At 38.4% G+C, this 26,114-nt stretch overlaps 1 protein-coding gene across 1 annotated transcript in view; it reads right to left on the minus strand.

Annotated features, from left to right (window-relative positions):
* Positions 1–26,114, minus strand: part of KCNN2 (potassium calcium-activated channel subfamily N member 2) — a 177,914-nt gene that overhangs the window by 128,920 nt on the left and 22,880 nt on the right. Inside the window, exon 3 of the mRNA XM_079703532.1 lies at positions 2,845–3,263. Within this exon, the coding sequence (XP_079559658.1) occupies positions 2,845–3,263 (419 nt within the window). The remainder of the gene's footprint in view (positions 1–2,844; positions 3,264–26,114) is intronic.

Genomic DNA, 26,114 nt, shown 5'->3' on the forward strand with positions numbered 1-26,114 from the left:
GTACCTCTATAAGAGGAGATAAATGACAGAGCTTTCAATGTGAGGACAGGTTCAAATACTGCATAAAAGCAGTTAGACATCTACATTCCCTCTTCCACTCTGTGTAACTGGTAATGCCTTTTGCCAACCTGGAAGAAGTCTGCAGATATATTGTCTGGAGAGGTAAAACACAAGGTCTATGGGCTGACTGCAGGGCGTTAAGCACTGGAGAGAGTAAGCCTATTCCATTGCAACTAGGAAGATAAATACATGTTCACATATTAACTGCTGAGACCCCTTCTTTGCCCCATCTTTCAGTTCCCAGAACACTGCCACCCAAGCATCCACTTTCACGGCAGGACAGTAAAAAACACTTCCCATGAGCCAGCTGGATTGTTCAGAGAAAAATAAAAATATGTAAAGATACTGAAACCGGTGTTCCATGCACCCACCCAAATTACCCTGTAGTGAAGTCCACAGTCGACAGTTCTAGATGTGTACAGAAAGCTTCTAATCAGGTCTTTAGTGCCTCAATCTTAGGTATGAGTGGACAGCTAAGGTTACTTAAATACTTAAGGAAAGCTTCTAAAACAGACAGAAGCCAAAACCAAAAACAAACAAACAAAACAAACCCCAGAAAAATACATCTTTGGGGAAACAAAAAAATATACAAAGGGAAAAATTTCAAACATTATCATTAATATATCTAGAGAAATAAAACAGTATATCTATGAAAAGAAACCATGATGCTAGTTTAAAAAATGGGCATTTGAGGATCAAATATGAGGCTTTGAAAATTAATACATAGTAAAGAAGAAATAAAATTCCAAAAGAAAGAGTTTGAAAGATAAATTGAGGTTATCCTCCATATATGAAGGGAAAACAGAGATGGAAGACAATACAGAAGGAAATAAGAAAAAACTAATAGAGGAGGGCCAATACCCATAAACAAAAAAACAGGAACAAAAATCATTAAATAATTCAAGAAAATTTCCAAGAACTGAAGGAAATTAATTCCAAGATTGAACAGGCCCACTGGATTAAAATAGAATCACACCATGATATACCCTGGTGCAATTTTAGATCACTGATTCTAAAAGCTTCCAGAAAAAAAAAGGGGGGGGATTAAAAAATGAGAATAGTATCAGACTGCTGGACCTTGGATGCCAGAAGAAAATGAAGTCTTCAATATTCTGCGAGAAAGTGCTTTTCAACCTAGAGTTTTCTATCCAGCCCAGTGATCAATGAAGCAAGAGACAAGAATGAATGCTGCCATACCTGCAAGTTCTCAAAAAATATCTCTCTCACCCAGTACCTTTCCTCAGAAGCTACTGGAAGATGGAGTTTCCAAAATGAGGAAATAAATGAGGAAAGAGGGAGAAATGAGGTTCAAGAAAAAAGGTACTCAACATACAAACAAGGCAAAGGAAATCCCCAATACGATGGAGTTTACAAAGTATCCAGAAATTCAAGTTCAAGGTGAAATGGATAGATTTTCCCCAATATATAAATCCACTATAGAAAACTGAGCAATAAAAAGAGGCAATTATTAATTCCAGAGAAAATTTTAAAAATGTGCAGAAAAGGCAAAATGTTTATAATATACTACATAGTTCAACTACAAGTGCAGTTCGCATAGTCATAATAATGTAAATATGCAATATAGATTATTGGTATTTACATAACTTACTGAGAAGAAAAATTACTTTTTTGGTGGGTAGAGTCGGGAAAGTGTGTACATGAAAGTGAAAGAAAACTAAAACTCCAACTTCCTTAAAAATCTAGATGAAAAGTCTAAAGGTAGCAAATAAGCAATGCCATTTAGAAATATGGAAAGCAATTACTAAAGAAATGGCTAAAGGAATTTAAAGTGATTGCTTCTGGAAAGTAGATATGGGTGAGGTGTGTTCTGTGCTTGCTATTTTTGCAACAATTCTCATACAGATATTTCCTTTGTTAAACTATTTGTGTGTGTGTATCTGAATGTTTGATTTTCAAAAACTAAATTTAAAAATACCTAGCTACTACAAACACCAACATCCTAATACTTAACAGTTCTATAAACTCCTAAGTCATTCCTATATGTCTATTGCTAATTTCAACTGGAATTTTCTTCACCAAGGTCACAAGAGGTTCCCCCCTCATTATGATAGAGTTCCTCCTGTTTACGTAACAAATCTATTTTTTGCTTGTTTGTTAAATGGCAAGGTGAACATCACAGGTGCTCTAACTGATTAACCTAGACTCACTGAACAGTTCCTGAGTTCTGAGACGGTCTAGGCTCTACACCACCAGAGCTCTTCAGACAATAAAACAAATACACACAGTCTCTTTTCACTAACTGTTGAGAGGTCAATAAGACCAAATATACACATATAGGCCCCTTATCAGTAATCACATGAACACTATTATAAATAGCACTACAATCAACAAACCACTTTGAGACATTCCCTAAAGTTCAGACATCTTGCATTCCCACTTTTCCGCCGGATTTCTGTCTCAACAATAATCAATACTATAACCAAAGAGGTGCCAAAATGATTCAGTATTACCATTAAACAAATGTTTCCGATGGAAGTCTCCTATGCAATTTGTAGGTCTCCAAGTTTTGACAAGGATTATAAAGGCAGCCCTCTACTGAAAACTGATTAAATTAGAAAAGAAAATACATAATCATCAAGACATTGCTGTATGCAAGGTATCTTAAGAAAAGTTCTGTCGCACTCATTTAAAAGAAGCCCATTAGAGAACCCCAGATTTTCAAGAGTGAGTCTCTACATGCCTCTAGTCTAAAATGTGTTCTTTCTCCCACTTTCAAGGACACCATAAGACAGATTATGTTCTCAGGAAAAGAAACAAACTTACCTTTCACAAGCTCGGACAGTCCATGCGGCAATTATCCATAATGAGATACTAAAAACCAAGAGTACAGTTCCTGGGCATATAGTCATTAAGGTCTTCATAACAAAACGCGTATTGAAGTTTATCTTATTAAGTGCTCCAATGCTTCTAGAAGAGGCATCAGTGAAAAGTTTGCTGTGTAAAAGCATGACTCTGGCAATCAGATAGAGTCTTAAGAACATTGGGATAGATAAAATAATATCCACATCAGCGGTGGTGGTGGATGGGGCATAGGAGAAGGCAAGCCGGGCCGTCCATGTGAACGTATAATTCCCAGGTATGGGATGAATAGCACACACCAGTATTTCCAAGCAGATGAAGAAAATACGCTCATAAGTCATGGCTATTCTCCAGTCATCTGCTCCATTGTCCACCATGAACAACTGAAAAAATAAAGTAGAAAATCAGCTTCAGTATGGCATGAATGGTCCACAAGTGTTAGTGCAGATTTTTAAAATACATAACAGGTGACTTTTAGCAATCATGGCGAGCTCTAGGTCATAACTTCTAAATGCTAGCCCGCGCACCGCAACGGAGAGTAGCCCCCGCTCGTCGCAACTAGAGAAAGCCCACGTGCAGCAATGAAGACCCAATGCAGCCAAAAATAAATAAATAGATAAATAAATAAATAAATAAATTTTAAAATAATAAATAAATAAATGCTAGCCAGGTACACTATTTTAAGAAAATGGTATTGGCACAAAAGGAGAACTTTATTTTGTTAACAATTAAAATTACAAACTTGCTATACAGGAGCCGAAGATATTTTGGAGTCCGTGCCCCTGGACAATCACGTTAGTGACATCATTTTAAAATAAGGGGCTTGGGCCTGTCAGTAATGTATCTCCTCCTTAGATGAAGTCAGAAGGACTTGCCTTATAACAAGTTGCTCTCCTCTTTCAGGGTCTGGATCTAAACCTTGCACAATTCTAGTCATATTCTCAGTGAAATCTATTTACAGTGCCTCTGCAATCAATTATACCCTATAATGCAACAATGTCTGAGTGTTCTTAAAGGAAATCTTATTCTTGGCTTCCGAGAGGAAATCACAAGGGACCATAGTCAAATGTGGCAAGAACATTTCTTCCAGCTTCCTCGCTCCTGCTCTATTTTTTATCTCTTTTCTTCTGCTCTCCCATAGCCTTCCCTTGGATTATTAATTTGTTTTCCATCTTTCTTTCTCAGTTTCCTTTTTCCTATTTCTGTCATTCTTCACTCCACAATGAAAGAAAACAAAAAGAAAAGAAAGAAAAAGGAGATAGATAGACGATAGATAGATAGATAGATAGATAGACCGACCGACCATAAAAGGAACAGAAAAGAATGTTTCCTGTCTTCACTGGTTGTTCAGTAAACAAGTCCCCCAGGCTCTAGTCCATAAACAACCAAAGGCATCTGGAAATGTGTGGTGACATTTCTGACAGCCTCAGTGACTTGTGAAGGCTACTGGCATTTGGAGCCAGGAAGCCAGTGGTGCCAAGCAGGCTGCGATTCTAAGAGTCCCACGCACAAAAAAGACCTGTCTGCCCAGAATGCTGACAGTGCTCCCCCACTGAGAAAGATGACATATTCTTTGCCTTTTGGTAAGTAGCCAACTTATGTAGAAAGCATGAGATGAAAGCAACCCAAGTGAGAACAGTGTGTTCTCAGGTAAGTGAGTCGCAAAGGGAGTCGGCTGAGCAGACCCCCAGGATGACTAGATTCTATGATCTCTGCTCCTGTAGGGTCAAAAAAGAGTCATTTTCCCACCACTTAAATGGTTACAAATTCCCATTCTAGGGTAATTATTCTGCAGGTCAATAGCTACTGCCCATGCTGTTGTTCAAACACTGCCATCAATGCTACTTTGCTAGGACAGGAATTAGAGGACAAAAATGATCACTTCTTTCTGGTACTTCAAAAAGTTAGAGAATAAGCAGAATCTCTTGTCAAAATTTTAAAAAATTAAGTTATGGCAACATAATGGCTTTGGGTATGCCTTTATTATATCTTTTTATCTAGGGACCTCAAAGTGTTTGATAAATAAGTGCTAACAGACAGTACAAATTAGATTTTCCAGTGTCCAATAAAGCAACAGATCATAAATAAAGCTGCCAAGTTGGCTATATAAATATTCCTGTTCAGTTCACCACTTTCAATACCACGTTGGCATAAAGGGTTTCATTAATAAAGATATACAAAAGATTGTATAGAAATAATGGTAGACATCTTCTAAACTTTATATCAGTAAGTATTTACTGGATACTTTATAACTCTAAAGGAATGTGACCCCAAAATCTTTTAAGGTGTTTATGTCCAAAAGAATGTATCCCTCCAACTAGTTCCTTTGAGAGGCTCTGTATATTCTAGAGATGCTATCACGGCTCTCTTTGTAAATTGCTATCAGGGCCTAGTATAAGTCACGTAAGAAAAACAGTATCGTTATTTAAATCTACATTTCCATTTCTACCGAAAATGGTATTACCCAGTTTGTCTACTTTCTTCACCAAACATGGCTCTGAACGACTTGGCAAAACATCAAATCCACCCCCAAAAGAAATACCAAGCACCAAGACTCCGGCTGAGCACAATTCCAAGACAGGCTTTGCCCACACCATTCTGGGCAACAGCAGCTTAAGTGCAGAATGAGTACCTTCCCAGGTCAGTGGTAAAGAAATGTATAATTCTCATATATTACTTGCAGTCTCATGTCTTTCTAGGCCTGGCCCTCCTCCCATCACTTAGAGAGCGCTTGTTCCTCTGACCTCAGGCTACTCTCTTTTTCCAGGCCCCTTTTCATTGACCCCTCTGTTCACTTCCCTAACTAGGCTGGTTCTCTCTATTCTTTACCATCACTTCAACCATTACGTCATTGGTATTCTCAGCAGCCTTCTCCTTTATATTCTGGTGGACCTGCCCTGGTAACTTTACATCTAAGACCTGCAGGCGGGCTGGGGTCACCACATGCCTGTGCCTTCAAACTCAGCTGAACCCTTAGCATCCCTGTGATCATGCCCCAGCTCCCTAGAGCTTCTGCCCTGAACACTCATCTTTCTCCTCTAGAGCCAATTTTGTTCCCCTGTCAGTACACTTTCCCCCAGTATCAGAAATATCTCTATTTTATACTTCAGCCACAAACTCATGCACATCTCACCTTTTCTCCTTATTTCCCTTCTCTTTTGTTCCACCTATTTAAAGCAATGTTACATGAAAACCCAGTTCTCCTGCACTGACAGCCTAGTTCCTGTGCTTTCTCTCTCTCAGCAGAGTATACAAGCAAGTTCAAATCTGTACTGTTCATTAAAATCAAAGCAACACAAACAAACAAGGACCCCCACTGGCTCTATGTCTGCCCTAAGCGGTGTTCATTTTCTCACTTTTCTTTCAGGCCTCAACACCCCCATGGGGCTTCTGTCCTCATCACCCCACCAATATAGCTCTTGCTAAGGGTCACTCAAAATACCTTAATTATGAGATCTGGTCCTTCCATCTTAATTTTTATCTCACTTGATCTGTCTGATATAAATCACTCCTTCCTTCCTAAAAAAGATCTTTTTTCTTGGCTTATGTGACATATTGCTTTTTTCATCTGCTGCCATGCTAAAGAACCCATCTCAGTTTCCTTAAAAGGCACCTTCCTCCTCCCCATTCAAGTGCCCCTGCTCTACTGAGGTCCATCTCTGACTCTTCTTTCTGTACTTTCCTAGGTGATCTCTTCCCTGCCTTTTATCTCCACCACCAGATTCCTCCTACTGGAAGCCAACCTCCATCCTCCAATGACCTTCTGAAAACGTAAATTATATAATCTTGCCATCAAGATTAAAACCATTCCAAGCCCCCCATTCAGCAATCTGGATTTGCCTATCTATTCAATCTCATTGCCCGTTACTCTTCTTACATTTTCCTCTGGTTGCAGATTTCAGAACATACTACCTTTATTGTGCCTCTATGTCCTTGTACATTCTGTCTTAAGGACTGGAAAGTCTTTCCACCTAGCAAATTCTTATTCCTTTAAGACCAATTCCACAGTCACCTCCTTTGGGATACTGTGCAGGCCCCAGACAAATCTGCAAAACTCCCCCCTTTGTTACACCATGAGCCCTGTATGTGCCTCTTATTGATGCTGCCACAGAGGACAATAAGGATTTTTTTGTCAGACTGTCACCCCTACTTGTCTGTGAGGCTCCTTGAGGGCAGGATCCACATCTACCTAGTAGAGAATAATAAACTCTTAGAAAATGAACTACCTTGCTATTTCTCAGTTAATATTGATTAACTAATCACTGGACAGGTCCTAACGCTAATGATACATGCTCATGGGAGATGAGAATACTAATGCAGAACATAAGTGAAATAAATCTATGACATTTTTCAAATTGATACAGAACACATCCTATTAAATGTTCAGGCATTGCAGCAGCATAATTTTGCAATTCCATAACACGTTCAGTAACGTCCCCAGAGAAAATTTCTATCATGTAGTTGCTTTCTACTATCAGGGGTTTAATCAACACCTAAAATGATTTTAATTCTTGGTTTTATCACAGCACATACTTCAATGCCAAAGTTAAGAAAGAAATATTTCCTCTATTTTTCACATAATCCCTACCCTTAATTGCTGCTTACTCCTTTGTTTATTCATTTATTTACTAAATATTCAGTGTACTGAATACTTACTATGTGCCAGGCACTGTGCTACGTACTAGCCACACAGTAGGATTTATAGCAGAGAGTCTGCCCCATGGAACTAACTTTCACCAGGAAAGAAAGAAAAAATCAAAAAAGCAGACCTAAAGCAATGTAATGAAGTAATTATGCCTGTGGATACTGCAATGAAGGAAAAAAATAAGAGATGAAATAAAGAACAATAAATTGGTGGTGACAGCAGATGTGGTCATCAGGGAAGACATTTTGAGAAGTACCATTTAAAGCAACACCTGGACAAAGAGAAAAGCCAGTCATATAAACTGCCAGGAGAAGAACATTCTAGGCAGAGGAAATAGCACATGTAAAGGCCATGGGCTATAAAAGCTTAGCATGCTTAAGGAAATGAAAGAACACCAGAGTGGCTGAAAGTTAACAATCAAGGGGCAGAGTGAAAGGAGATGAGCTTGAAGAGCCAAAGATGGACCAGACATGCAGGACCTTGTTGGCCATAGTGTCAAGACTGGATTTCAGTCCAAGTGCAGTGGAAACTCACTGAAAGGTATTAAGCAGAGGTGTGACATGATGTGATTTACAGATAAAAGGTCTGATCCTACTGCTGTGGGAAAACCAGAGATTACAAGGGAGGATACTAGTTAGGAAGTTCTATTGCATCTGATTATTTGTAGTTAGTATCCCCCTGACCTAGACCAGGGTGAGTAGGGGTTGCCATGGAAATGAACATAGTGGGTGCACTAGAGATATAGTTTGGAGATCTTGCTAGAATTTGCCGATGGGCTGAATGTGGGAGTGATTAAAAATAAAAAAAGAATCATAGATAACTGAGTTTCTACTCTGTCAAACACAGTGGATGTCTGTGCCACTTCCTGAATATAATGGGTCGGATGCAAGGAGTGGGGTGGTTCCATTTTGGCCACTGTCATCTGAGTATAGATGTCAAGTAGGCAGCAGGATATGCAAGTCACTCAGAGGAGAAGTCTGGACTATTGAAATAAATTTGGAAGGTGTCAGTATTTAGGTAGTTTTATGAGATCAAAAGAAAAATTAGAGAAAATGAAGAGGACAGGACACAAGGCCAAGTCCTGAGGAACCCCAAATGCGGAGGGCAGCTGGAACGTCAAGCCCTTCTGTGAAGTAGGAAGAAAAGAATGTGTTATTTTTGGAGTCAAGGGTGAGGTCAATTATTAACTGTAAAATAATATTTACCAAATTCAGAGCTATGTTAATGTATTCAATATTCTATACAGAAAATGAAAACACTCTAAACATCACAGTTTTTCATCATCTGATTCCATGTCAAGTTAAAATCCAACTGTAAAAATACTCCCATTACATTCCATATGGTCCATATAATATATATATATGATCTCTTTTAGGCTAACTTGGGGAGTTAAAGTAATCAAAATGACACATTAAACCATCTCTATATTCATTTATCATTTTGATGTTGATAAAAGAAGAAAGATTTTAGGGCAAAAGCATGACAGTTTCATCTACTTTAATTCTAGAGCTGTGGTTAATGGTCTTTGCCAGAGTAAAGTAACTTGTAGGCATAACAGAATATGCCCTACGAATATATCCCACCACAAGCTTGAACTTTACAGTGCAACTGCTTTATATTTGCTCAGATACTCCAAACATAATCTACTTCAAGCTCATTGTCCAAGGTGAACTGGCAGTGAGAGTCATCAGCAGGAAGAAGGTGGGAGAGGTCTGACATAGTGATCAGGTCACATGCTGGTATGGGGACCTCTGCTCAGCCAGCTCAGGAGAGCGAGGGACTCAGCTGCAGAAGCCTCAGCTGCCTTTGACATATGATTTTCCTCTTCAATGAGGTTGAAAGCTCTATGGTCTGATCTGGGACAGTGTCTTACATATCCTGGGTTTCCTTTCTGGTAGAGAATTCACAGCAGTGCTCAGCAAAATAGTGGTGCTTGAAAATCATTTTGAATAAAATAAATTTAGGCATGTATTGGTTAAGAAAGTAAGTATGGGTAGAATAGCCAAAAAAACTCTGAAAAGAAACAGTAATAGGGAGAAGCAGCTCTGATAGATTATTAAACAAATTAATGATTGAAACCATGTGGTACTGGCACATAAAATAACAGAGTGGCCAATGGGACAGGACAGAAAGTTCAAACTAGACCCAACACACTGGGAATTTCACAGGATTACAAAGGCAGACAATCAAATCAGTGGGGAAAACACAGTATATTAAAAAATGATTTGGGGACAACTAAACAGACATCTGGAGAAACATAAAGTTGAAAGGATGCCTCATAGCAAATACATCAAGAAAAATTCCTGGCGGAGGAAAGATTTAGATGTAAAAATGAAACTATTAACATATTAGAAGAAATCATGTGAGAATTCTTTTGCAAGCTCACTAAAAGGACGGCCTTTTATTTATTTATTTATTTATTTAAGTAGAGTTGATTTACAATGTTGTGTTAGTTTCAGGTGTACAGCAAAGTGATTCAGTTATACATACATATGCATTTTCTTTTTCATATTCTTTTCTATTATGGTAAGAAAGGCCTTTTAACTCTGAGAAAAACACCAGAGTCTTAAAAGAAAATACTGATACATTTTTGGATTGACTACACCAATCTTTTGTTTTCTGCACCTGGCCAAAACTATAACAAAGAGAATAAAAAAGACAAACACCAAACCATGCAAAAACTCTTCACAACCGTTACCACAAAAAACTAATTTCCCCAACTGTATAAAATTTCTTATAAATCCTTAAGAAAGAGATGAGCAGCCTAACAGAAAAATAAACAAAGGATACAAATAGCAGGTCATGGAAAAGGAACTAAAAATAGCTCTTAAACCTATATAAAAAAAAAGATGCTCAACTTTAATCATAAGAGGAAAATGTGATACCATGTTTTTGAGCTGTCATATTGAACAATACCTAAAAGTTTTATAACACACTATATTAGTGAAGGTGTGGAGAAACAGGAACTCTCATACATTGCAGGGGGAAGTGTAAATCGGTATAAACCCTGGGAGGGCAATTTATCAGGTCATAAATGTACATACTCTTTGATCATGCAATTTCATTTCCTTAGATGAAATTTGTCCTATTGACATATTTACCCATGTGAGAGCAAACATGTATGATCTTTTGTTACAGCACTGATTGTATATTAGCAAAAGACTAGAAATAATCTCAATATCCACTAATAGGGGAGAGGATTAAACAAATTAGAGATGTCCACAAAATAGAATAATATGCTGTTAAAAAAAAGATGATAAAATTGTTATATACTATTTAAGAAAGTGGTCTACTTTTTTTTTAACATCTTTATTGGAGTATAATTGCTCTACAATGGTGTGTTAGTTTCTGCTTTACAACAAAGTGAATCAGTTATACATACACATATGTTCCCATATCTCTTCCATCTTGCGTCTAAATCCCTCCCACCCTCCCTATCCCACCTCTCTAGGTGGTCACAAACCACCTAGCTGATCTCCCTGTGCCATGCTGCTGCTTCCCACTAGCTATCCACCCTACGTTTGGTAGTGTATATGTGTCCATGCCACTCTCTCACTCCGCCACAGCTTACCCTTCCCCCTCCCCATATCCTCAAGTCCATGCTCTTGTAGGTCTGTGTCTTTATTCCCGTCCTACCCCTAGGCTCTTCATGACATTCTTTTTTTCTTAGATTCCATATATATGTGTTAGCACACGGTATTTGTTTTTCTCCTTCTGACTTACTTCACTCTGTATGACAGACTCTAGGTCCATCCATCGCACTACAAATAACCCAATTTCGTTTCTTTTTATGGCTGAGTAATATTCCATTGTATATAGGTGCCACATCTTCTTTATCCATTCATCTGTTGATGGATACTTAGACTGCTTCCATGTACTGCCTATTGTAAACAGAGCTGCAATGAACATTGTGGTACATGACTCTTTTTGAATTATGGTTTTCTCAGCGTATATGCCCAAGAGTGGGATTGCTGGGTCGTATGGTAGTTCTATTCATAGTTTTTTAAGGAACCTCCATACTGTTCTCCATAGTGGCTGTATCAATTTACATTCCCACCAGCAGTGCAAGAGGGTTCCCTTTTCTCCACACCCTCTCCAGCATTTATTGTTTGTAGATTGTTTTGATGATGGCTATTCTGGCCAGTGTGAGGTAATACCTCATTGTAGTATTCATTTGCATCTCTCTAATGGATAGTGATGTTCAGCATCCTTTCATGTATTTGTTGGCAATCTGTATATCATCTTCTTTGGAGAAATGTCTATTTAGGTCTTCTGCCCATTTTTGGATTGGGTTGTCTGGTTTTTTGATATTGAGCTGTATGAGCTGCTTGTATATTTTGGACATTAATCCTCTGTCACTTGCTTCATTTGCAAATATTTTCTCCCATTCTGAGGGTTGTCTTTTGGTCTTGTTTATGGTTTCCTTTGCTGTCCAAAAGCTTTTAAGTTTCATTAGGTCCCATTTGTTTATTTTTGTTTTTATTTCCATTTCTCTAGGAGGTGGGTCAAAAAGGATCTTGCTGTGATTTATGTCATAGAGGGTTCTGCCTATGTTTTCCTCTAAGAGTTTGATAGTCTGGCCTTACATTTAGGTCTTTAATCCATTTTGAGTTTATTATTGTGTATGGTGTTAGGGAGTGTTCTAATTTCATACTTTTACATGTACCTGTCCAGCTTTCCCAACACCACTTATTGAAGACGCTGTCTTTTCTCCACTGTATATTCTTGCCTCCTTTATCAAAGATAAGGTGACCATATGTGCGTGGGTTTATCTCTGGGCTTTCTATCCTGTTCCATTGATCTATATTTCTGTTTTTGTGCCAGTACCATACGGTCTTGATTACTGTAGCTTTCTGGTGTAGTCTGAAGTCAGGGAACCTGATTCCTCCAGCTCCATTTTTCATTCTCAAGATTGCTTTGGCTATTCGGGGTCGTTTGTGTTTCCATACAAATTGTGAAATTTTTTGTTCTAGTTCTGTGAAAAATGCCAGTGATCGTTTGATAGGGATTGCATTGAATCTGTAGATTGCTTTGGGTAGTAGAGTCATTTTCACAATATTGATTCTTCCAATCCAAGAACATGCTATATCTCTCCATCTATTTGTATCATCTTTAATTTCTTTCATCAGTGTCTAATAATTTTCTGCATACAGGTCTTTTGTCTCCTTAGGAAGATTTATTCCTAGATATTTTATTCTTTTTGTTGCAATGGTAAAAGGGAGTGTTTTTTAATTTCACTTTCAGATTTTTCATCATTAGTGTATAAGAATGCCAGAGATTTCTGTGCATTAATTTTGTATCCTACTACTTTACCAAATTCATTGATTAGCTCTAGTAGTTTTCTGGTAGCATCTTTAGAATTCTCTATGTATAGTATCATGTTATCTGCAACCAGTGACAGCTTCACTTCTTCTTTTCCGATTTGGATTCCTTTATTTCTTTTTCTTCTCTGATTGCTGTGGCTAGAACTTCCAAAACTATGTTGAATAAGAGGGGTGAGAGTGGGCAAACTTGTCTTGTTCCTGATCGTAGTGGAAATGGTTTCAGTTTTCACCTTGAAGACGATGTTGGCTGTGGGTTTGTTATATATGGCCTTTATTATGTTGAGGAAAGTTCCCTCAATGCCTACTTTCTGCAGGGTTTTTATCATAAATGGGTGTTGAATTATGTCGAAAGCTTTCTCTGCATCTATTGAGATGATCATATGGTTTTTCTCCTTCAATCTGTTAATATGGTGTATCACATTGATTGATTTGCGTATATTGAAGAATCCTTGCATTCCTGGAATAAACCCCACTTGATTATGGTGTATGATCCTTTTGATGTGCTGTTGGATTCTGTTTGCTAGTATTTTGTTGAGGATTTTTGCATCTCTGTTCACCAGTGATATTGGTGTATTTTTCTTTCTTTGTGAAATCTTTGTCTGGTTTTAGTATCAGGGTGATGGTGGCCTCATAGAATGGGTTTGGGAGTGTTCCTCCCTCTGCTATATTTTGCAAGAGTTTGAGAAGGATAGGCGTTAGCTCTTCTCTAAATGTTTGATAGAGTTCGCCTGTGAAGCCATCTGGTCCTGGGCTTTTGTTTGTTGGAAGATTTTTAATCACAGTTTCAATTTCAGTGCTTGTGATTGGCCTGTTCATATTTTCTATTTCTTCCTGGTTCAGTCTTGAAATGTTGTGCATTTCTAAGAATTTGTCTATTTCTTCCAGGTTGTCCATTTTATTGGCATAGAGCTGCTTGTAGTAATCGCTCATGATCTTTTGTATTTCTGCAGTGTCAGTTGTTACTTCTCCTTTTTATTTCTAATTCTGTTGATTTGAGTCTTCTCCCTTTTTTTCTTGATGAGTCTGGCTAATGGTTTATCAATTTTGTTTATCTTCTCAAAGAACCAGCTTTTAGTTTTATTGATCTCTGCTATCGTTTCCTTCATTTCTTTTTCATTTATTTCTGGTCTGATCTTTATGATTTCTTTCCTTCTGCTAAATTTGGGGGTCTTTTGTTCTTCTTTCTCTAATTGCTTTAGCTGTAAGGTTAGGTTGTTTATTTGAAATGTTTCCTGTTTCTTAAGGTAGGATTGTATTGCTATAAACTTCCCTCTTAGAACTGCTTTTGCTGCATCCTGTAGGTTTTGGGTCGTTGTGTCTCCACTGTCATTACATAATGACCCAGGGATCGATCCAAGAAGAAGATATAACAATTGTAAATATTTATGCACCCAACATAGGAGCACCTCAATATATAAGGCAAATACTAACAGGCATAAAAGGGGAAATCGACAGTAACACAATCATAGTAGGGGACTTTAACACCCCACTTTCACTAATGGACAGACCATCCAAAATAAAAATAAATAAGGAAACACAAGCTTTAAATGATACATTAAACAAGATGGACTTAATTGATATTTACAGGACATTCCATCCAAAAACAACAGAATACACATTTTTCTCAAGTTCTCATGGATCATTCTCCAGGATAGATCATATCTAGGGTCACAAATCTAGCCTTAGCAAATTTAAGAAAATTGAAATCATATCAAGTATCTTTTCGGACCACAATGCTATGAGACTAGATATCAATTACAGGAAAAGATCTGTAAAAAAATGCAAACACATGGAGGCTAAACAATACACTACTTAATAACGAAGTGATCACTGATGAAATCAAAGAGGAAATCAAAAAATACCTAGAAACAAATAACAATGGAGACACGACGACCCAAAACCTATGGGATGCAGCAAAAGCAGGTCTACTTTCTTAAAGTCACTCAGTTTAACAAACAAACAAAAAAGGCATTCTATATGCTACTAATTGTATAGCTTTGTTATGGGAAGAACATATAGTCATCTTTGTATGTGCATAAAATATCTTTGAAAAAATATTCTAGAACTTAATGAGAAGTGTTGCTTAAGGGAGGTAAACTGAGTGGCTGGGGATGAGAGATGGAAGGGAGACTTTTAATTACTTTACTTTTTTATTTACTTTTAATTATTTTTAATACTCATTTTGGAACCATGTGAATAAATAAATGTAAGTTAATTAATAACAGAAATAAGGGGAAATGACTGTTAAAGAAGAGAGGAAGGGAAAATGAGGATGACTGAGGTCATGAGACATTCAAATGCACCCTAACAAATAGTTTACATGTGCAAACCTGCTAGACTAAAGAACAGTAACTGACATTCAAAACAGCAATCTACAGAACCAAACACACTGAATACAGTTTTTATCTAAAATATTCTGCTTACCAAGGCAAGACCTTGAACCATTACTTCACACAACTGTCTTCAACAGGATGAACAAAGATAAGATTTCTTGGTTAACCTTTAAACCAAATATTCAACAAAACCGAGCTCTCTTTTCCATTCAGTTACTGAATGCTTCTATTTTTAAGGTTCTATGAATACAGCCTCTTGGTGTTTGATGAGGAAGTGAAATATAAATGAATGATTACAGTGCTGGTGGAAATTGCCAGAACAAAGGTGTGAAGAAGATACTGAGAAAATACACAGGAGGCTCCATCATAGGCTAGTACAGAGTACCCACCCCTCCCTTCCACTGCCATTGCCTGGCCTCTTCATATAACTCAGGACTATGAACTTCCAAGTTGAGTTCTAGGATATTTGGGGGATAATGGCCCAAAAGAAAACAAACAAAATGTATTCATCCAAAAAAGAAGCTCCTTCCTCAGGAAACAGCTTTTGGATGAAATAGAGTGAAAAGCCACTAGAGAGGCAAGACAAATAATGAGGATTTCTTCATTAAGGCATTGCCAAGACTAAGTCAACATAGAATTCAGACCACAACTGCCTGCCACAGAGTAGGTCAAAGGACAAACAGGGGAAGAGAGAAGATGTCAATGGTTTCACTGAGATTTCCTCCAAGGCTCTCAGCCCAGGACTGTGGGAGGAAAAAACATAAAAGCTATGTTCAGAATGCACATTCAATGCTCATTCCTGAGCCAACTGGGAAGAAACAAGCAATGCTGATGTCTGTCATGCCCTCATCACCCACCCTGTGGTCTTTCCTCACTTGTGGAGCCTCTTGCCCATTCCAGCAGCCCTGTGCACTCATGCTGCCCTGAGAGTTTTCTGCATCCAAGGAGGAGGATTTCAAAACTAATACAGTAAAATATTAATCACTGAATTGTTAACTCCTTCCTGGGTGAAGAGTGTAAAGAACTTGCCTGGAATGCAGGAAACCAAGGCTCAGATTCCAGAGAGTCCAACTGGTTATATGACTTTAGGAAGTCATCCAAACTTCATGGACTTATTTCCATGACCAGTAAAATGGAGATAATGTTATTAGCCATCTCTGAAAGTGTTATAATGATGAAATGAGCACACAGCATACATTGTGGCCAACACTGTTCCCTGGCTAAGCCAGTGCCATTCCCCTCCCTCTTCTCTCTTGCCCATCTCCATTCTAGAAATATCCACTTTCCCAGACTCTTTTCAGGTATGTGTAGCTATGAGATGTAGTTGTGACCAGAGGTTATAAGCCAAAGGTTGCTGGAGGACTTACTAGAATGTCTTTGCTTTTTTGGATAAAAATGACATCTGGCTGGCAAAGCACTCTTTGTTCCCTTCCTCTGTCCCTAAATAGAGGTGATACCTGGGTCTGCAGCAGCTATCTTGTGACAATAAGAAAAAGGCCAAAGGGATCATGGTCATTGCAGCCCTGATATCTTAAGCCACTGAGCCAGCAACCATGTACCCTATTTGTTTAAGCCGCTGTTAGCTGGGTTTTCTGTTATTTGAGCAGCTAAAAGTATGCTACATTTAATTTAATACACATTAAAGTGCTATGTAAAGGCCTATAAAAATAAAGAATAATCATTAAATTAAACACTTAATGGAGAGAGCAGCCAATAATTCAAAAGGGATGCATCTCAAATACTGGAATTTAAAGCACAATAATTATTGAGTGGTAGAGTTATTTCTGGGTGGGAGGCTTTTGTTCATGCCTTTTAAATATCAACCAACTGCTCAGAATATCACATAGTGTGACTCATAGGAAATACACACGCACGTTTTGGAGCCAGAGAAGCTTGGATTTAATTTCTGACTTGACCACTTACTAGCTAGTGGTTTGGGGGCAAGATACTTAATCTCTCTAAACCTCAGCTTGCTCATCTACAAAAAAAAAATTTAAGATAAAATCAACCTTGTATGATTATTATGAGGCAATCACCCACTCTGCAGACCCCAGTAAAAATGACCCCATGAATAAGTAATAATATTCCACAGATCCTCAAGTGGGGCAAGAACATGAATTAAGTATTAACTTGTGATATGAAAATGAGAAAGTCATGGAAGAGGAGGAAGGGAAGTTCATAAGGAAAGACAGATTAGAGCAAAGCCATTATTGAGAGGAGGTCTAGAAAATTCAACTGTACCTTTTTTGAAAGAATTCTTATCCAGCTCCAAGTTTCTGAAATTATCCTCTTCTGACTTAGACTAGGGCTTTGTCTACAAACCAAAATCCTAGACTTGTCCAGTGGGGTCCAGTGATATAAGGTTATCATAAACCCATGCCCTACTGCTCTTAAAACTTATTTAAAATCTTAACCCCCTTTCACGTCGCTTCTCACAAATGAGCCCACATCTTCTACAGGCCACTCAGGCATTTTACACATGCTCATGTATTATTCAGTAATTATAGTCACAGTGTCTTGAAATTCATGCAAATTGTGTCTAAAATTATTTTTGAACTTCCATAAAGATAGAATAATTATTTTTCCCCTTTTGGTTCTCTCAACAGAAGTGATATGACAGAAAGCACAAAGGTGTATGGCTTGGGAGGCTGTGCTCTAGAATCTGGCTAGACTCAGGCAGATCTAGGCTTCACTCTGACCTTCTACCACTGACTAGCTCTGACCTCAGAAAAACCATTTAAACTTTCTAAGCCTGAATTTCATCATCTGATAAGGTCTAATTAGAGACTCTCTCTCATGGGAATGAAGGACAACTGGATGAGACAGTGCTCAACAAATGTTAGTTTCTTTCATAATAATTCATTTCAGTACTGGGTCAACAGGTGGCCTCCAATGAATGTACTCTTACCTAACTGAAAGGAGAGTAAGAAGAGGTGGACACAGACACTGACATCACTGATTATAGCATTGGAAAGGAGGAAAATCAAGATTAGAGCAAACAAGAAACTGGAATAAAATTCCTCCATGGTCAATTTTTTACTAATGTTTCATTGACATGTTTATGTTAACTGTCCATAAATTTTTGTAAGCATCCTGAAATCATTTTGGGAGTTGATAGGGGACAAACCACAAGTAAAATAAAATAAATGTGTTATGTCCTAAAGCCAGGAAATAATTGAATATGAGTGAATCAGTTGATTCTAAAAATTTATTCTGAAATAAAAACTGTATATTTTCACTTGAAGCATTACAGCAATTAATTGCTACAGGGATAAAATGTAGCATCATCACCTTAGTTATTTCAAGCACTTAAAAAACTAGCTAAAAGCCCGTTCACATGTATTAGCCCATTAGCCCTTATAACAGTCCAATTAAAGCACAAGCAATTGAAAGGATTTGGTCATAGTCACATGGTGAGTTACTGAAAAGCCTGGAGTTAAAGTTCAGGTCCTCCAGAATCCACATTATTTGATGGGGGCATCAGGCTGAACTGAAAAGTTAGATGCAAATCAAACATTTATAAAGTAAACGCTTACCCACTAATTTACATTATGATTTTGAAAGTGTCACATCTTTACTCCCTGATGATCTTAGGTGACAGTAGCTCCACAGAACCCCTGCTTCACTGGCAGAAGCAAATACTTAAATAAACTTGCACATTACATTCAATGCCCTGTGGTAAGAGAAATAGACTGCTTCCTTGTTTAGCTTTTCTCCAAGTTAGATATTCTTCATCCAGAATACTTTTTAAAAACTTCTGTTGTAACTTTGGTTGTATAGAACCTCAAATTGCACACAGTACTTGAGATGAAACTTAAAAGTTGTTTTAAAGTGTACTTAACTTACCACATGTTAATTAGGTCCTGGCACTGCTTTAACCTGTACCTGTATTAATTCAACTTAAATAATACCCTAAAAGGGTAGATAAAATTTTCATCTCTCTCTTAGGAATGAGGGAACTGAGGGGCTAGGGAGCAAGCCAGGATTATATGGTGCTGAGGTATGGGTCTGAGATATGAACCCAAGCACTCCCGCTTCAGAATTTGTGTCCATAATAAGTCTACTGCTGCACATCACATATTTACCCAGTTATAAAACAATTTTTAGGAAGAAAACAGAGACAATACTAGCAACGATATCAAACAAACCCGTGTGTTATTGACAAGTTTGGTTACCTAGGGTGCTAACATTCAACTAAGGTGAAACAAAGAATATACAATAAGGAAGGAAACAGCAGATTGAAGGAAGAAAATTATCATATTTAGTAAATCAGTTGTAGCAGGAAGTCCTGGCAGAGAGGAATGATATACACAACACACAATACACACACACACACACACACACACACACACACACACACACACACACACGCACACGAAGCAGACACAAGGTCTTAAAAGACCCCACAGTCTTAACTCATTTAATGAAAGACCAAACAATCTTGTACAGCTCAATCACCCAAAGGACATCATGGCATTACGACACATACAATCTCACGTTCCAGATGACCGTGCTTCCTTGAACAAAGGCTCTCTGAGATTTAACTGATGCTCTCTTGAAAGGCAGGGGTATGTAGAATCATTAGACCTCTGTCTAAATTTTAGAAATATTTCTATCTAAACTGTTAAAATAAAAGTTGGTATGGAATAAGGCATTATCATGTCCTTCAAAGTTCTAAAAGAAAAAAGAGTCAGCCTGTATACCTCTATACATAGGTAAAATCTCTTTCGGGGGAAAAAAGGTGAAAGACATTTCAGACATAAAGATGAAGAGCAGAATGGCTGCTAAAGGATTTACTACAAGCTCTGGAAATAGGACCCAGAAAGGAGTTGGAAGAGGGAAGGAACAGGTAAGCATGCTAGTAAATCTAAATAAAACATTGGCTGTAAATAATTATAGTCGTCAACATCATCATAACGACTAATTTCGATGAGGTTGGAACAGCAATATATAAATAAAAAATGGACATCAATGACATAGATGGAGAGAGGAAGGGAGATTAAATGAAGGCCTCCGAGGGTCGTTACATTGTATGAAAGAAGGAGAGAAATTCTGATTGACTTCAGACACCATGAAATATATATATTTGCTACAAATTTAAGAAAAAATTAGAGAAAAAATAAATTTTTAAAAGTCCTCACATCGCCCAACATAAGGAAAGAAAGGAGAAAGACAGAAGTCACGAAAAAACGTTATGAACTCAAAGTAAATGTCAGAAATTGGTACAAAAAGAACAGTTGCTATAATTAATGTAGCTGAACGAGACTAGACATCCAAAATACAGTGCTGAGTGAAAAAAAGCAAGTGGTAAAATGATAGATACAGCATAGCATCTCTGTGAAATTTAAACAATTCCAACTACTATAGATTGTTTATAAATACACATATATTTAGTGCACACATCAAAGCATGGACTGGAAATATGTACACACATTTCTGAATGGCATTTGCCTCTATAGAAGGAAGGGGAAAAAATGAGACTTGGACGAAAATAAAGAATATTTTGAGTTTGGCTGTAATGTTCTGTTTCACCTATGATAAATACAATCTGAGTGGAAAAGAAACAAAAAACTTCTACTGCTGAAGGGCAAAACCTAGAGAGTCTCTGGGAAGAATCCTTTCTGAAATGTTGGGGAATCTCGGCTCAGAGTCTCCCTCCAAGTGCTGGGCTGTGCGTCCTTTCTCATGTACAACAAAAAGGCTCTGTTGGAGCTGAAACCAGTGGAGAAGCTGTGAAAGAAGAAAGTCACCCGCAAGATTCTACACGCTCGGCTGCTCAGAGTCTTGGCAACTGGGAACACATCCCAGCAGTGTAAGAAACAAGAGCCCCAAGTCTGAGTACAAACCACAGGGAAGAATCTTTTTTAGTTGTTGTTTATTTTTATTTTTCTAAGTTCAGCCCTCAAAGTTAGCTGCACAGAGCTTTATGAAACACATTAAACCCAGTCTGATGACACTCAAGGTTAAGCAAAAAAGCTCTTAATTGTAGCTTAGTGTTGAATTCTCAAAACTTCCTTTCTAAAACATTGTACTTTACTCTTTCATGACTTTTTTTTTTTTTTCCCCCCGATACGCGAGCCTCTCACTGCTGTGGCCTCTCCCGCGCGGAGCACCGGACGTGCAGGCTCAGCGGCCACGGCTCATCGGGCCCAGCCGCTCCGTGGCATGTGGGATCCTCCCGGACCGGGGCACGAACCCGTGTCCCCTGCATCGGCAGGCGGACTCCCAACCACCGCGCCAGCAGCGAAGCCCCATGACTATTTTTATATTAATAGTTACTTTCCGAGGGAGACGCAAGAGGGAAGAGATATGGGAACATATGTATATGTATAACTGATTCACTTTGTTATAAAGCAGAAACTAACACACCATTGTAAAGCAATTATACTCCAATAAAGATGTTAAAAAAAAAAAGGAGCTTAGCACCTAAAAAAAAAAAAAAAGTTACTTTCCTGATTTGAAAACATGACAAGGTAGACCTTAGGTGGCAAGTCTGTCACAACTAGCCATGCCTGTAATTAAGTCCGAATCATGGGGACTAGCTCTGAACAGTCAGTCACAGCTGGTACTGGTGATTTTTAATAAAGACTACACATTTGTATTCTTTGGATTCAAATCAGACCAATATTCTTGCTTAGTGCTCTAATAAAGATGAAATAACCAGAGGGGCCACAATGAAGTTAGTGTTCTCCAGAGTCCCTGTTAGGTCCATTTCACTCTAATGCTCTGGGGAATGACACATACTGAGGACTTATTACATGACTGCCAACTGGCCTAACATAAAAATACTTCATCATAAAAGCAGGCTGGGGCTTCCCTGGTGGCGCAGTGGTTGAGAGTCTGCCTACCGATGCAGGGGACACGGGTTCGTGCCCCGGTCCGGGAGGATCCCACATGCCGCGGAGCGGCTGGGCCCGTGAGCCATGGCTGCTGAGCCTGCGCGTCCGGAGCCTGTGCTCCGCAACGGGAGAGGCCACAACAGTGAGAGGCCCGCGTAATGCAAAAAATAAATAAATAAATAAATAAATAAAAGCAGGCTGTAGAAAACAAGTTAAAAATAAAAACCTACCTACTTCTTAAGGGAGGTTCTCTATCGAAAAGCAGAACCACCAACCTTGTGGATAAATCAGTGGTGGTAAATAGAAAGTGGAACCAATTCCTGGCAAAATAAATCGGAGAGGCAGAAAGAAAATATTATCTGTTATTTTAGCCAACTAGTTCTTTGCCTTATACACAATATCAGCTGTCCCTCTTTATATTCCTTAGGTGGTTATTTTAGAGACATAGAAATTAAGAATGAGAAAAACAGTCTCGCTCAATCTTTCAGATGACAGGAATTTTACAGTTCCATAACTCTTCTGAACATATTAAATTCAAAACTTAAGGTTATTGCCAATAAGTGAAATTGAGGATACATGATTTTTAAATGTGCAGAGAATACACAAAAATCGGAGGAAACATAAAGAAAGAAAACCAGTTTACTATATGTTTCTACACTCTAAAATTTGCAGAGATGAATGATGGGATAGTCTATTACAAATGAGACTTCAATCAAATTTAATGGAGCAAACATTTTGAGCCTATATGACATGCCAGCTGCTAGCAGAGACACAGAAATCAGTGACAGCCCATGACATCAAGGAACTCACAACAATGCAGGGGAGAAAAATCTGTGTAAATCAGCAGTTAAAATTTTGTTGAAAAGACTCCACTGCACTCAAGCATTGTGATCTGGGCAAGTCTCTGTATTTCCCTATACTTCACTTTCTTCAATAAAATAATAATACCTATTTCACTAAGTTATCATATGACTAAAAGACAATGCAAGTATGGCCCTTGGCATGGTCCCTGGCACACAGAAAAGGCTGAACACATATTACCTGTGTGAGTCATCGTGGTTTATGATAGTATTACATAGTAGTAGGATCATGGAAAGATGCAATACAGAAGGACAACGAGGTCAGCCTATGGGGTCAGGAAAAGCCACAAGAGGGAAAACTGAGCTGGGTCCAAAGGCAGATGGATGGAAGTAGTATGTTCCAGGCAAAAGGTGTAGCACATAACACACAGAGGCACAGAAAGCTGAAAGAATAGCACAGCTTTGGCTCTCCAAACAGTTTGGGACGGTTCCATTGATGTGTGTGTTTGTATTTATGTGTGTTGTGTGTGTGTGTGTGTGTGTGTGTGTACAGAGGTGGGGGGTGCTGTTAATGAATAATGGGGCTGAAGGGGTGGGAAAGATCAGATCGCAAAGAAACTTACAGGCCGTGAGGATTTTGGCTTTCCTTCCACAGTATTCGCTATTTGCATTGAAGGTGCTTCTCATGGTTGGTATCAGTTATATAAATCAAGATGAATATGTACTTGTACATTTCAAATCAGAAACAGTGCAAGAAAAAAAATGTAAGCTTTTAATGACCAGGGTTTAACTTCTGTTCAATGTTGTAAAGACAGGGAGAAAGGGAGAGAGAAGATTAAAAATGGGGGAGGGAAGGAAAGAAGAAAAAAGAAGAGGAAGGAAGGAAACAAAGGCAGGCAGGCAGGAGAGAGAACACCAATGGCCTGACAGTTGATTAAATCAGACTCCAATTTCCACAATGGCAAATGGGGCAACATACCTGCACACCTTGAATATTATGAGGTAGAGCATTTCACCACACCAAATTCATTCCACATTTATGAAAATAAACTTCCTAAGATAGTGACAAATCTGTGCATGTAAAAAAAAGCATAACTAAGTTTCCCTAATGATTATTTTTGAAACTGAATAGCTTCTTTACTCAGAGATTCATAATTTATTTGTACAGAGAAGTGAACATAAATTATACATTTAAAATAGTTGAGACGGGATGGCATGTATGTGTCACACAGGCCACCACTCACTTCTCCATCCCATACTCATGGCAGGCGTGATTAATCAATCCAGATCCTCACCAGTACAGCCCTTTTGTGGCCTCAAGAATCAATCTCAAAGCTGCCCTACAGTGACAACCAACCGATAGGAGTTGATGTGTGAGAGGAAACTTATTGGCCACATGCAACTAGAATATATGTCTGCTTCCCAAGAAATCTTTCCCTGAGCTACCGTGCCACTTGGTTTGGTTGAACATGGGGCTACACTTGGGAAATATGTCAAATAAAAAGTTGTGAGACCTGAATTAGGGCATTAAGATGGGAATCCCAGATTGGAGCACAGATAAGGAACAGACTCAGATACCATCAAATTTTATTACATTCATCAGTGTTCTTTCCCATCCTCTACTTCACTTTCATGGATAATTGAACATTGGCTTCTATCCCAACACTGTGGCTCTTTCTAAACAACCCCTAGAGACAGATGAAAAAGACTAAATAAGACATATTTTCTAGAACGATTAATTATGGATAAAGATTGTTCTACCGGGCTTCCCTGGTGGCGCAGTGGTTGAGAGTCCGCCTGCCGATGCAGGGGACACGGGTTCGTGTCCCGGTCTGGGAAGATCCCACATGCCGCGGAGTGGCTGGGTCCGTGAGCCATGGCCGCTGAGCCTTGCGCATCCGGAGCCTGTGCTCCGCAACGGGAGAGGCCACAACAGTGAGAGGCCCGCGTACCACAAAAAAATAAAATAAAATAAAATAAGATTGTTCTACCACAGTCTCCTTGTATCAACTATGGTGAAGTGAAAGTAACACAATGTAAAATTCAGAGGCAACATCTCCCTCATCTACATTAAAGTAAACCAAATGTTTGAACATCATACGTTTTCAAGAAGTGGTTGCTTTATTTCATGGTTATAGCCGACACAGAAAATAGTATTTTTCTCATATATTTCAGATAAAATCACAACTAAAAGTAAGGGCCACGCTGCAAAAAGAAAATAAAAGAACTTTTGAAGTCCTAGATCTGAACTGCATTCTCAGCGTTGCTACTCACTAGCTGAGTAAGAATTATAATCTAGATAAAATGAGACAATGTATATAAATATACTCAGCACAGTCTTTGTTCATAGTAGGTATGGAACACATATTGGTTATTCTGATACATACTAGCTATTTGACCTCTCCAAAGAATAGCTATTAAGCATGTAGCTAACAAACCCTGACCTCTGTTTTACATAGCTCAACAATTTCCACATTAGTCATGGTCTTCTATTCCTACCCCATATCCACTCAAAAGGATTAAGTGATTATTAAGTCTTCCAATATCTCCCCTTTGCCTTGTCTTTCCTTCTAAGACCATAATCATCCTCAGGCAGTCAATCTTTTTGCATATTCCTTGAAGAATACTGCTTTCATCTCATCAATAACTTAGCCATCATATTTAATTTTTGATATAATCATCAAATATCATATGAGTGCAAGAACAATAATAAAATACAGGGGCAAAACATACAGACTTTTGTAGGCTGGAAGCTCAAATTCAGAAACAGGAGATTTGGATTAAAAAAAACCCTATCCAAACCCTTCCAATAACTGCACGAAACTCAACTAAATGGTTCTTCCACTAAAGGTCACAGATTGGTTATAACAGCTTAACACCTGGGCAATTTGGAAAACTCTTTTCTGAGATACTTATTTGTTCCTATTGACCTCAATGGCTACACTCAAGGAGGTTCACACATTCATGAAATGTTTATTCCAACCATTTTAAAGTCAGGGAACATGATACTAAACACAAACAGCCCAGAGAGAAGCTCTGAACATGAACAAGTCCAATCGCATGGGGTTAACAGAGTGAGCTGCTAATCCTGGGAGTGGCCGATTTCCAGGGATGGACATATGACCAGCAATGTGAGAGCAGATGCCAGCTGTCCTTTAGTTTTATGGCAGAAAGCTGAACCAATGGGCAAGGGGAACAAAAGTCTCTCATTAGACAAGAGAACTACTGACTCCTGAGAGGGAGAGAAACTCTCCCCTAGGTGACTTTTCTCTGTTAACTTTCTCTTTTTGTCT

The sequence above is a fragment of the Hyperoodon ampullatus genome (assembly GCF_949752795.1).
Source record: "Hyperoodon ampullatus genome assembly, chromosome: 4".
NCBI classification, from domain to species: Eukaryota; Metazoa; Chordata; class Mammalia; order Artiodactyla; family Ziphiidae; genus Hyperoodon; species Hyperoodon ampullatus.